Genomic DNA, 12,157 nt, shown 5'->3' with positions numbered 1-12,157 from the left:
ACGGTACAAACATACATATACACATACTGTACATATACATTCACTGTACAAACACATATACACATTCTGTACATATACAAGTACATATACATACATACACTCATGCACATAATCACGTTTCATCAAATTGATTGTACAGATATGGTGTTGTTTCTGCTGGGCAAGTATGCCTGACACGCCTCCTACAGCGCCTTGAGTCAGCTGCATGGTCATCAGCCGGGGACCACCGCTCATTGGAGTTTCGCTCTCTTTAACCCCGGAACGCCTCCTGGTGGCGGAGCGGTGGCAGGGACGTCTCCCTGCCACTCCGTGCAGCTGACCCATCTTATTGCCTTATATTAACGTTGTTACCCAAGTGGGAAACTTGGTAACACATGGCACACTGACAAACCTTAACCCAGCGTTTCTCAAAGTGTGGGGCGCGCCGCACTAGTGGGGAATAGAGACATGACAGGTGGGGCGCGAGGAACAGGAGGAAATTTCACTTTACATTTTTTTATTTATTATTATATTCTTAGATTATTTTTTTTTTACTATGCTTTCATTTTCTATACACACTGTAAATCACTTTGTGATTCTGTCTGTGAAATCCGCTATGTAAATAAATGGAAATTACCGGTACAGTATTTTCCGCACTATTAGCCGCACCTAAAAACCACAAATTTACTCAAAAGCTGACAGTGCGGCTTATAACCCGGTGCGCTTTATATATGGATTAATATTAAGATTCATTTTCATAAAGTTTCGGTCTCGCAACTACGGTAAACAGCCGCCATCTTTTTTCCCCATAGAAGAGGAAGTGCTTCTTCTTCTACGCAAGCAACCGCCAAGGTAAGCACCCGCTCCCATAGAACAGGAAGCGCTTCTTCTTCTACTGTAAGCAACCACCCGCCCGCGTAGAAGAAGAAGAAGCGCGCGGATATTACGTTTCATTTCCTTTGTGTGTTTACATCTGTAAAGACCACAAAATGGCTCCTACTAAGCGACAGGTTTCTGGTTCATGAAAAGACGCAATCTCTCCATCCGCACACGGACTACTATTTCACAGCAACTGCCTAAAGACTTTCAAGAAAAGCTGGCTACTTTCCGTGCATATTGTAAAAACAAGATAGCTGAAAAAAAGATCCGGCCAGAGAACATTATCAACATGGACGAGGTTCCACTGACTTTTGATATTCCTGTGAACCGCACTGTGGATACAACGGGAGCACGTACGGTGAATATTCGCACCACAGGGAATGAGAAGTCATCCTTCACTGTGGTTCTAGCTTGCCATGCTAATGGCCAGAAACTTCCACCCATGGTGATATTCAAAAGGAAGACCTTGCCAAAAGAGACCTTTCCAGCCGGCGTCATCATAAAAGCTAACTCGAAAGGATGGATGGATGAAGAAAAGATGAGCGAGTGGTTAAGGTAAGTTTACGCGAAGAGGCCGGGTGGCTTTTTTCACGCAGCTCCGTCCATGTTGATATACGACTCCATGCACGCCCACATCACGCTGGTTTTTAATATATTATTAAAGTTTGACTGACCTATCTGACTGTTTTTTTGACATTCCTTTAGCGCAGTTAGATGCGGCTTATAACACGGGGCGGCTTATAGGTGGACAAAGTTTTGAAATATGCCGTTCATTGAAGGCGCGGCTTATAACCCAGGGCACCTTATGGTGCGGAGAATACGGTACTTATTTTTACTGTAGGCTTTAAATTTCTCGGTAGGAGCGGAAGTTTGACAGACATAGCAACAGTAACTAATGGGGGTGGGGCTAAGCGGAACAAACTTTCGCGCGGATGGGTAGCAGGCTAATGTGTGGACCACAATTACACAAATATATACATTTGTGACTCGCACCTCAAAGGTCGTCGAGCCAGAGCCAGCGCCTGCAGAGAAACAAAAATCTGACGGGCACACACTGTGTCATTCACCGGGAAGCACTCGCGTCAAGGCAGCTCAGCCCCGAACTCAATGAGGTTTTAACAGATGTTGTGAGCGCGGTAAATTTGATCAAAACACGACCACTGAAAGTGCGACTGTTCTCTGCACTGTGTGAGGAAATGGGAGCTGATCATACAGCCGTGCTGTTTCACAGTGAAGCAAGGTGGCTCTCCCGGGGAAAAGTGCTGTCACTTGCCCTGTCTTGCCAAATGCATCGCTCCTCCTTTTTTTTTTTTGCAAAGATTGCAAAGTGGCACTTTATTTTATTTATTATTGAACTTGATACAAGTTATTTGATTTATTATTGAACTTGATGCAAGTTATAACACTTTTTTTTAATTATTGAACTTGATGCAAGTTATAACACTTTTGTTTTATTTATTATTGAACTTGATGCAAGTTATAACACTTTTTTGATTTATTATTGAACTTGATGCAAGTTATTTGATTTATTATTGAACTTGATGCAAGTTATAACACTTTTATTTGATTTATTATTGAACTTGATGCAAGTTATAACACTTTTTTTTTATTATTGAACTTGATGCAAGATATAACACTTTTATTTGATTTATTATTGAACTTGATGGAAGTTATAACACTTTTTTTGATTTATTATTGAACGTGATGCAAGTTATAACACTTGTTTTAATTTATTATTGAACTTGATGCAAGTTATAACACTTTTGTTTGATTTATTATTGAACTTGATGCAAGTTATAACACTTTTGTTTTATTTATTATTGAACTTGATGCAAGTTATAACACTTTTTTGATTTATTATAGAACGTGATGCAAGTTATAACACTTTTTTTATTTATTATTGAACTTGATGCAAGTAATTTGATTTATTATTGAACTTGATGCAAGTTATAACACTTTTATTTGATTTATTATTGAACTTGATGCAAGTTATAACACTTTTATTTGATTTATTATTGAACTTGATGCAAGTTATTTGATTTATTATTGAACTTGATGCAAGTTATAACACTTCTTTTATTATTATTATTGAACTTGATGCAAGTTCTAACACTTTTGTTTTATTTATTATTGAACTTGATGCAAGTTATAACACTTTTTTGATTTATTATTGAACGTGATGCAAGTTATAACACTTTTTTTTATTTATTATTGAACTTGATGCAAGTTATTTGATTTATTATTGAACTTGATTCAAGTTCTAACTCTTTTGTTTTATTTATTATTGAACTTGATGCAAGTTATAACACTTTTTTGATTTATTATTGAACTTGATCCAAGTTCTAACACTTTTGTTTTATTTATTATTGAACTTGATGCAAGTTCTAACACTTTTGTTTTATTTATTATTGAACTTGATGCAAGTTATAACACTTTTTTGATTTATTATTGAACGTGATGCAAGTTAACACTTTTTTTTTATGTATTATTGAACTTGATGCAAGTTATTTGATTTATTATTGAACTTGATGCAAGTTATAACACTTTTATTTGATTTATTATTGAACTTGATGCAAGTTATAACACTTTTTTTTATTTATTATTGAACGTGATGCAAGTTATAACACTTTTTTTGATTTATTATTGAACTTGATGCAAGTTATAACACTTTTATTTGATTTATTATTGAACTTGATGCAAGTTATAACGCTTTTTTGATTTATTATTGAACGTCATGCAAGTTATAACACTTTTGTTTTATTTATTATTGAACTTGATGGAAGTTATTTTATTTATTATTAAACTTGATGCAAGTTATACCACAGCTGCACAGTTATTTTATTTATTATTGAACTTGATGTTATTTTATGTTATTGAGTTTGAATGTATACAACTTGATGTTCAATAAATTTGAAAATGTTAAAGCTTGGCATTAGCGCTCTGTTGGGGCGATGGGGGCAGGTGGGGCTTGAAAACTCCCCCTTGTCCAAAGTGGGGGATGACAAAAAAAGTTTGAGAACCACTGCCTTAACCTATTGTTACTATAACAATCTACAAGGTTATTATAGGTTGCTTCTCTTCCTTCCCCTCCATTTTTCTGCATTCTATTGTATCTCTAGTTATCATTACGTATATGTATTGTTGCATTTGAACAACTGTATTGTTGATAATAGAGGTAAATTATTGTTATTGTTCATTATCAATAGCGCTGTTTCTATTGGTATTTGTATTGCTCCAATTGTAGTGCAATAATGTTCATTGTCATTTCTATATTATTATTTATTTCACTAACTGCTTCTTTGCTATCACTTTTACCATCATATTTGTACATGTCGTATTTGCTGATGTTGCTCTATTGTTGTTGTTGTTGTTATTGTTGTGTTTGCTGTTGTTGTTTTTGTCTCTCTGTCTAATCCCCCTCTTGTCCCCACAATTTCCCACTCTGTCTTCTTTTTTTTCTCTTTCTATCCCCTGCTGCTCCGGCCCGGCTGCACCAAATGATAATATAAATACATTTAATAAAGTCAAATACAAATAAGGCAACAAGAGAAGTATCTTACACTTCTCTTTTGTAAAGTAAATCTGAACAGCTGATTTGGGCATCTACATCTACTATATGATTTGCCTGAGAAGCTGGACTGGACAAAAAAAATATAAAAATAAATAAAAATTATAATACCGTATTTTCCGCACTATAAGGCGCACCGGATTATTAGCCGCACCTTCTATGAATTACATATTTCATAATTTTGTCCACCAATAAGCCGCCCCGGACTATAAGCCGCGCCTACGCTGCGCTAAAGGGAATGTCAAAAAAACAGTCAGATAGGTCAGTCAAACTTTAATAATATATTAAAAACCAGCGTTCTAACAACTCTGTTCACTCCCAAAATGTACGCAAATGTGCAATCACAAACATAGTAAAATTCAAAATAGTGCAGCGCAATAGCAACATAATGTTGCTCGAACGTTAATGTCACAACACACAAAATAAACATAGCGCTTACTTTCTGAAGTTATTCTTCATTCGTAAATCCTTCGTCTTCGGTGTCCGAAGTGAAAAGTTGGGCAAATTTACGATCCACTGGCAGATGTTGGCGTCGTCTGGCGCTGCCTCCTCGTCTTAGTGAAGGTGTGTTCGCCTTCTGTCTTCCATTGTTCCCACGCAGTTAGCAGTCTAGCTTCGAATGCCCTGTTGACACCAATATCTAGCGGCTGGAGGTCTTTTGTCAATCCACCCGGAATGACGGCGAGTATTGAATTAAGCGTGTCAGCGTGTCTCTCAATGTGCTGTTATGAGCTAGCAAATATAACAACTACACTACCCAGCATGCAACGATAGTTACGAGCATGCGCGGTAGCCCTGAGAAGTTCCCACGCAGTTAGCAGTCTAGCTTCGAATGCCCTGTTGACACCAATATCTAGCGGCTGGAGGTCTTTTGTCAATCCACCCGGAATGACGGCGAGTATTGAATTAAGCGTGTCAGCGTGTCTCTCAATGTGCTGTTATGAGCTAGCAAATATAACAACTACACTACCCAGCATGCAACGATAGTTACAAGCATGCGCGGTAGCCCTGAGAAGTTCCCACGCAGTTAGCAGTCTAGCTTCGAATGCCCTGTTGACACCAATATCTAGCGGCTGGAGGTCTTTTGTCAATCCACCCGGAATGACGGCGAGTATTGAATTAAGCGCGTAAGCGTGTCTCTCAATGTGCTGTTATGAGCTAGCAAATATAACAACTACACTACCCAGCATGCAACGATAGTTACGAGCATGCGCAGTAGCCCTGAGAAGCGATGTTGTATGCTGGGAGTTCGAATGTGGTTATGAGCACGCTGTGAGAAAACGTTGAGAACTCAGTTAACACGCCTCGTCTGCATTATTTATAATTAGACAGACAACACACTTAATAGGAGCCATTTGGGGTCTTTACATAAACACACAAATGGAAATGAAACGTCACATATCCCAGCATGCACCGCGCGCTTCTTCTACGGGGAAAAAAGATGGCGGCTGTTTACCGTAGTTGCGAGACCTAAACTTTATGAAAATGAATCGTAATAAAGCGCACCGGGTTATAAGGCGCACTGTTAGCTTTTGAGAAAATTTGTGGTTTTTAGGTGCGCCTTATAGTGCGGAAAATACGGTAATAATAATAATAATAAGACAAAGTGAACAGTCCAGTTGTGATGGATTGAATGCCCTGAGAATAAAATGATTTGTGCTTACTTGGACTGTGATGAAGCTGTGAGGACTCAGGTGGTTTGTCTTCATGCTCTTCAGTCTTCACAGAGACAACAGTCAGTGGAAACTTGCTGACATCATCCTCCTCCTGCCCTAGAAGACACTCTCCCTCCTGAGTGATCCACACTTCCTCCTCTTCCTCTTTAATGTGGGGGGGCTGTGGATCCTCTTCTTCCTCTTTAATGTGAGGGGGCTGTGGATCCTCTTCTTCCTCTTTAATGTGAGGGGGCTGTGGATCCTCTTCTTCCTCTTTAATGTGAGGGGGCTGTGGATCCTCTTCTTCCTCTTTAATGTGAGGGGGCTGTGGATCCTCTTCTTCCTCTTTAATGTGAGGGGGCTGTGGATCCTCTTCTTCCTCTTTAATGTGAGGGGGCTGTGGATCCTCTTCTTCCTCTTTAATGTGAGGGGGCTGCTGGATGTCTGTTGGGTAAATAAGTAAATATGATAAAGAGAAAATAGAAATAGTTTTGGACTGACTGTTAACACCATGACATTATTTGTGTTCTTTTGTGTGTTGTGTTAAAAGTGTGTAGCAAAACAACCAATAAAAAGGCGGGAAATACCTCCTCTTGTCCCAGTCACTAAAATTAATTCAAAAAGGGTACAGTGAGTGTCAGGTTCAAACACTGATGACATCTATTAAACAAGACAAAAAGGCAAGGAATAAAACAGAGACAGAATTAAATTTGGACTCAATTGAGGAGATAACGTGTCGACACTGTAACCTCTACAGTGTCACCCACGCTCTGACGAAAAAGGTTTTCGCCTCCTCTTTTATTTAGATGTTCAATGTTTACGCAACAACACATGTCTCAGCAGGAATGGGGAGTATGTAAACAGTCATTGTTTTCGGTCACATTGAAGACAAAAGAAGAAGGTGCCTCGGGATTGGGCTTGTCCTGGATTCAGCTTGATCAGGTTTTCGAGGACAATGGAAAACCCCTCTCGTCTCATTCCACTGTACACAGCGGAATCTTCCAAGCGTTTGGCTTGGTGCAACAAAGACAGCTTCTTGTCTGTTCAATGGGAATTCAGAACGGAAAGTTTTTTGATAATGTAAATAAAAATGTTCTGACAGTGAGTACAAAAACAGACTTAGAAATTTGATGGGAGGCAATTTGAAAAGTTTTTACAAGTACGAGGCAGCATTGATTGAGGCATTCTTAACTTAACACTCACTGATGTAAAGTGTGTAAATATTTTATTCTGTATACGGTCTATGACACCTAAACTTTATCTCTAAAGTGAACCACGATCTTGTAATGACATAGTCATTACCATAACTTCAATATACCGTATTTTCCGCACTATTAGCCGCACCTAAAAACCACAAATTTACTCAAAAGCTGACAGTGCAGCTTTTAACCCGGTGCGCTTTATATATGGATTAATATTACGATTCATTTTCATAAAGTTTCGATCTCGCAACTTCGGTAAACAGCCGCCATCTTTTTTCCCGGTAGAACAGGAAGCGCTTCTTCTTCTACGCAAGCAACCGCCAAGGTAAGCACCCGCCCCCATAGAACAGGAAGCGCATCTTCTTCTACTGTAAGCAACCACCCGCCCGCGTAGAAGAAGAAAAAGCGCGCGGATATCACCGTACGTTTCATTTCCTTTGTGTGTTTACATCTGTAAAGACCACAAAATGGCTCCTACTAAGCGACCGGGATCCGGTTCATGAAAAGACGCAATCTCTCCATCCGCACATGGATTATTATTTCACAGCAACTGGAGCACGTACGGTGAATATTCGCACCACAGGGAATGAGAAGTCATCCTTCACTGTGGTTCTAGCTTGCCATGCTAATGGCCAGAAACTTCCACCCATGGTGATATTCAAAAGGAAGACCTTGCCAAAAGAGACCTTTCCAGCCTTTCCAGCCGGCGTCATCATAAAAGCTAACTCGAAGGGATGGATGAAGAAAAGATGAGCGAGTGGTTAAGGTAAGTTTAAGTTTACGCGAAGAGGCCGGGTGGCTTTTTTCACGCAGCTCTGTCCATGTTGATATACGTATGTTTGTGATTGCACATTTGCGTACATTTTGGGAGTGAACAGAGTTGTTAGAACGCTGGTTTTTAATATATTATTAAAGTTTGACTGAACTATCTGACTGTTTTTTTGACATTACTTTAGCGCAGTTAGATGCGGCTTACAACACCGGGCGGCTTATAGGTGGACAAAGTTTTGAAATATGCCGTTCATTGAAGGCGCGGCTTTTAACCCAGGGCGCCTTATGGTGCGGAAAATACGGTAATGGAAATTAAAAAAACTCCAAAATCACTTTAAAAACATTCATGGTATGTTTTTGTCATCATGCAAAATACTTTTTTGTGGTCATTTTGTTGGCTGGGCAAAAAGGAATTTTTACCAAAACATGTTTTACTATGTGGTGTTTTATGGAGTATCTCCATCAACAATTCCTCTTTAGGAATTGGAGACCATCTACGACACGCTGAAGGAAAGTCAGTCACCTTTATGTTCTTTTAATAAATCAAGTGTTAGCTACTTTGATTATTGAAAATAAATGTTTACTTCCACTTATTGATGCATGTAGGTCAGAATCAGGAAGTGAAATAATAACTTTAATTAGATTTGATTACAGTATAAAATGTATTTGGTGACTGTGTGAGTTGTGTGTAAACATGTTGATACAGGTTTACATCTTCTTGGGGACTGGAACACAGATATGCCCTGAAAGGATGCACCCATTTTTAAAACCTTCACTAAGCTGTGCCACCAACATTGTCTCACTTAGCTCATTAAGCAAACTACCAGGGTGAGTGAGTCCTTTTAAACCATCATAGACCTCGTTGTTACTTCTGACCAGTCTAAGATCACCACAAGTGGAACTACTGTATGCGGCTTAAGTGATCATTCCAGGATTTTCTGTACCCGTAAAGAACATAGACCTGAGGCTGACGGCCACAAAACAAACAAAACTACAATCCTCAAGACCTAGACTAGCAAGGCTTTCAATGACAAACTGGCAAACTAACACTCGCCCCGGTACTTGCAAGTACACAGGTCTTTGGGTCAATTCCTAACCTCAGAAAAGTAAATAACTTCACAGTCAAAGTGGGTGACAATATTATAACAAACAAAAATGAAATTACCTATTTTGGCTGCATCGTAAAGACTAATCTCTCCGGGGAAACAATGACTACTAAAGTAGTCAAAGAATCAACCGACGAATTATGTTCTTACTACTGTTGTCCCGATACCAATATTATGGTACCGGGACCTGTAACAAAATGTATTTCGATACTTTTCTAAATAAAAGGGACCACAAAGAAGTGCATTATTGGCTTTATTTTAACAAAAAATCTTAGGGTACATCAAACATAAGTTTCTTACAGCAAGTTTGTCCTTAAATAAAACAGTCAACATACTAGACAACTTGTCTTTTAGTAGTAAGTAAACAAACAAAGGCTCCTAATTTAGTCTGCTGACATATGCAGTAACATATTGTGTCATTTATATTCTATTATTTTGTCAAAATTATTAAGGAAAGGTGGTAGAAAATTGATTATTCATCTACTTGTTCATTTACTGTTAATATCTGCTTATTTACTGTTTTAAAATGTTCTATCTACACTTCTGTTAAAATGTAATACCGGTAATCACTCATTCTTCTGTTGTTTGAGACTTTACATTAGTTTTGGATGATACCACAAATTTGGGTATCAATCTGATACCAAGTAGTTACAGGATCATACATTGGTCATATTCAAAGTTCTAATGTGTCTAGGGACATACTTCCTGAGTTTATAAATATAACAGAATTTTTGTTTTAAACCAAAGATGATGTTGTGTTGCCAGAAAATATTGATGTAATCATAGAAGTAGTACTTTTTAGAGGTGGTATAGTACTGAATATGATTCATTAGTATCGCGGTACTATACTAATACCAGTATACTGTACAACCCTAGTTCTTACATAGTAGGATCACCCCGCTGGTGGGTAGAAATACACTTAAGACTTTAACACAAGCACTCATTTACCCCACTTTGAGTACTGTAACGCCTTAAAAGCCCTGAAAAACTAACTCCAGACAGCCCAAAACAAAATTATTGGGCTTCTACTCAACCGTCCATCTCGGGCTCACCTTTCCGCCAACCATTTCCTTAATGTGGGGAGGCTCTTGGAGGCTGACAGAGTACATCTTCTTGCAGTCGGTCTGGTGTACAAGATACACCATACCACTAAAATACTCACGTACCTGTCTATCCGTCCATCCATTTTATACCGCTTATTCCCTTCGGGGTCGCTGGAGCCTATCTCAGCTACAATCGGGCGGAAGGCGGTGTACACCCTGGACTCACCACTATAACACCAGAGGTAGTTGTACAAATCACATTCAACCCAGATTTCACTCCAAAAAAGGTTCTAATTTGTTTGCCTGCTATACCACCAAAATGTGGAACTCCCTATCAATAGCCATAAAGGAGTGGAAATCCCTTACTTCCTTCAAAGCCTCTTTGAAAAGACATTATAGGTTGTGGCTACTCGTAACTGGGAATAGACAAATCTTTTTGCTTTTATTTTATTTTAATTCACTTTCTTGCAGTATTTTTTGTCTACTTTCGACATAGTAGTGTGTTCTGTGTGAGTTAAACAAATATTTCAAGTGAAACCATCTTAGGATTTCTTGTAGCAGTGAATGTGTACCGTGATGAAAGTGTACCCTTTCCTATGCAAACTTCTCATAAGTCCTTCAATCAATCAATCACACATTGTTACAAACTGAGAGGAACATCAACCTCAAACTGTCTCGTTTTCATGAAGAATCTAATTCCATCCATCCATCCATTTTCTACCGCTTATTCCCTTTTGGGGTCGCGGGGGGCGCTGGAGCCTATCTCAGCTACAATCGGGCGGAAGGCGGGGTACACCCTGGACAAGTCGCCACCTCATCGCAGGGCCAACACAGATAGACAGACAACATTCACACTCACATTCACACACTAGGGCCAATTTAGTGTTGCCAATCAACCTATCCCCAGGTGCATGTCTTTGGAGGTGGGAGGAAGCCGGAGTACCCGGAGGGAACCCACGCAGTCACGGGGAGAACATGCAAACTCCACACAGAAAGATCCCGAGCCCGGGATTGAACCCAAGACTACTTAGGACCTTCGTATTGTGAGGCAGATGCACTAACCCCTCTGCCATTCAAAGCATTAAATCCTCCCCACAAGACAAACCATCATATTATTGACCACATATTGAAGAAAAGTGTTACTGATGAAATATAAAGTTAGTAAAGATGTGAGAGTAAGAAGTCAACAAACCTGTTCTGTGTAACACAACTTGATGTTTCTTGAAAACAGCGTCCAGTAGTTGATGTTGTCGCTCCTTCTCCTCTTTTGTTGGACAAAGTTCCTCCTCATACTTTGCTATCGTTCTTTCGCACATTTTCCCACAATCACAACACTTTACACTCACATTTGATCTCTACTTAGCGATGTGTTGATAACGTCCGCGTCTCTTTGTTAGCAGCTAACAAGCTAAGCTAACAAGCTAAGCTAAGCTAACTCGCACAAGACTTGATAAAGTGCGCTCAGACTAATGTATCCGGATACAAACAATGACTAACAATGTTTCATCTACTACACGACATATATGCGTACATGTATGCACTAAATACAAATAGAGAAACAATAATGGCCAGTGGCCACGTTTCGGTCTTCTCTGTCGAACGCCATTTTGCTTTTGACTCCTTCGTCTTCTTTGGATGGACCAGTTCAAGGATTCAGTGGTCTCGTTCTCGCGAGACTCTCAATTGACGGGTCAAAGGTCGAGAGAGATAAACAAACCGAGAAAATGTCTTCCTTATTATCGAGTGGTGTTGATTTGGAAGCGAATGTCGACTTTTAATATTTTATGCGATGGAGTGTTGACTCCTTGAAAGCCCATTTGTGTCGTTGTGGATTCAAAGCAATTGGAAATAAAAAAGGACTTTTGCTGCGTGGGAAATGGGAGTCCAAGCCAAGAAAAGCGAACAAGAGGTGAAGGAGGAAAATGCTGAGGACTACCAAAACACTTTGTTAGTA

General features: G+C 39.2%; 1 protein-coding gene across 4 annotated transcripts in view; it reads right to left on the bottom strand.

Annotated features, from left to right (window-relative positions):
- The window catches only part of LOC133575673 (uncharacterized), a 43,591-nt gene extending 31,790 nt beyond the window's left edge, over positions 1-11,801 (bottom strand). For all 4 annotated transcript variants that reach the window (XM_061928384.1, XM_072912146.1, XM_072912147.1 and 1 more), the window contains exons 1-2: positions 11,396-11,801; positions 6,091-6,525 (exon numbers count right to left, since the gene is read on the bottom strand). In XM_061928384.1, coding sequence (XP_061784368.1) covers positions 6,091-6,525; positions 11,396-11,519 — 559 coding nt within the window. In that variant the 5' untranslated portion in view covers positions 11,520-11,801. The remainder of the gene's footprint in view (positions 1-6,090; positions 6,526-11,395) is intronic.
- Between the last annotated feature and the right edge of the window lie 356 nt (positions 11,802-12,157).

Source organism: Nerophis lumbriciformis, linkage group LG33, assembly GCF_033978685.3.
Source record: "Nerophis lumbriciformis linkage group LG33, RoL_Nlum_v2.1, whole genome shotgun sequence".
In the NCBI taxonomy this organism is placed as follows: domain Eukaryota; kingdom Metazoa; phylum Chordata; class Actinopteri; order Syngnathiformes; family Syngnathidae; genus Nerophis; species Nerophis lumbriciformis.
The sequence above is the reverse complement of the archived record's forward strand: the minus strand, read 5'-3'. Positions and strand labels throughout refer to the sequence as shown.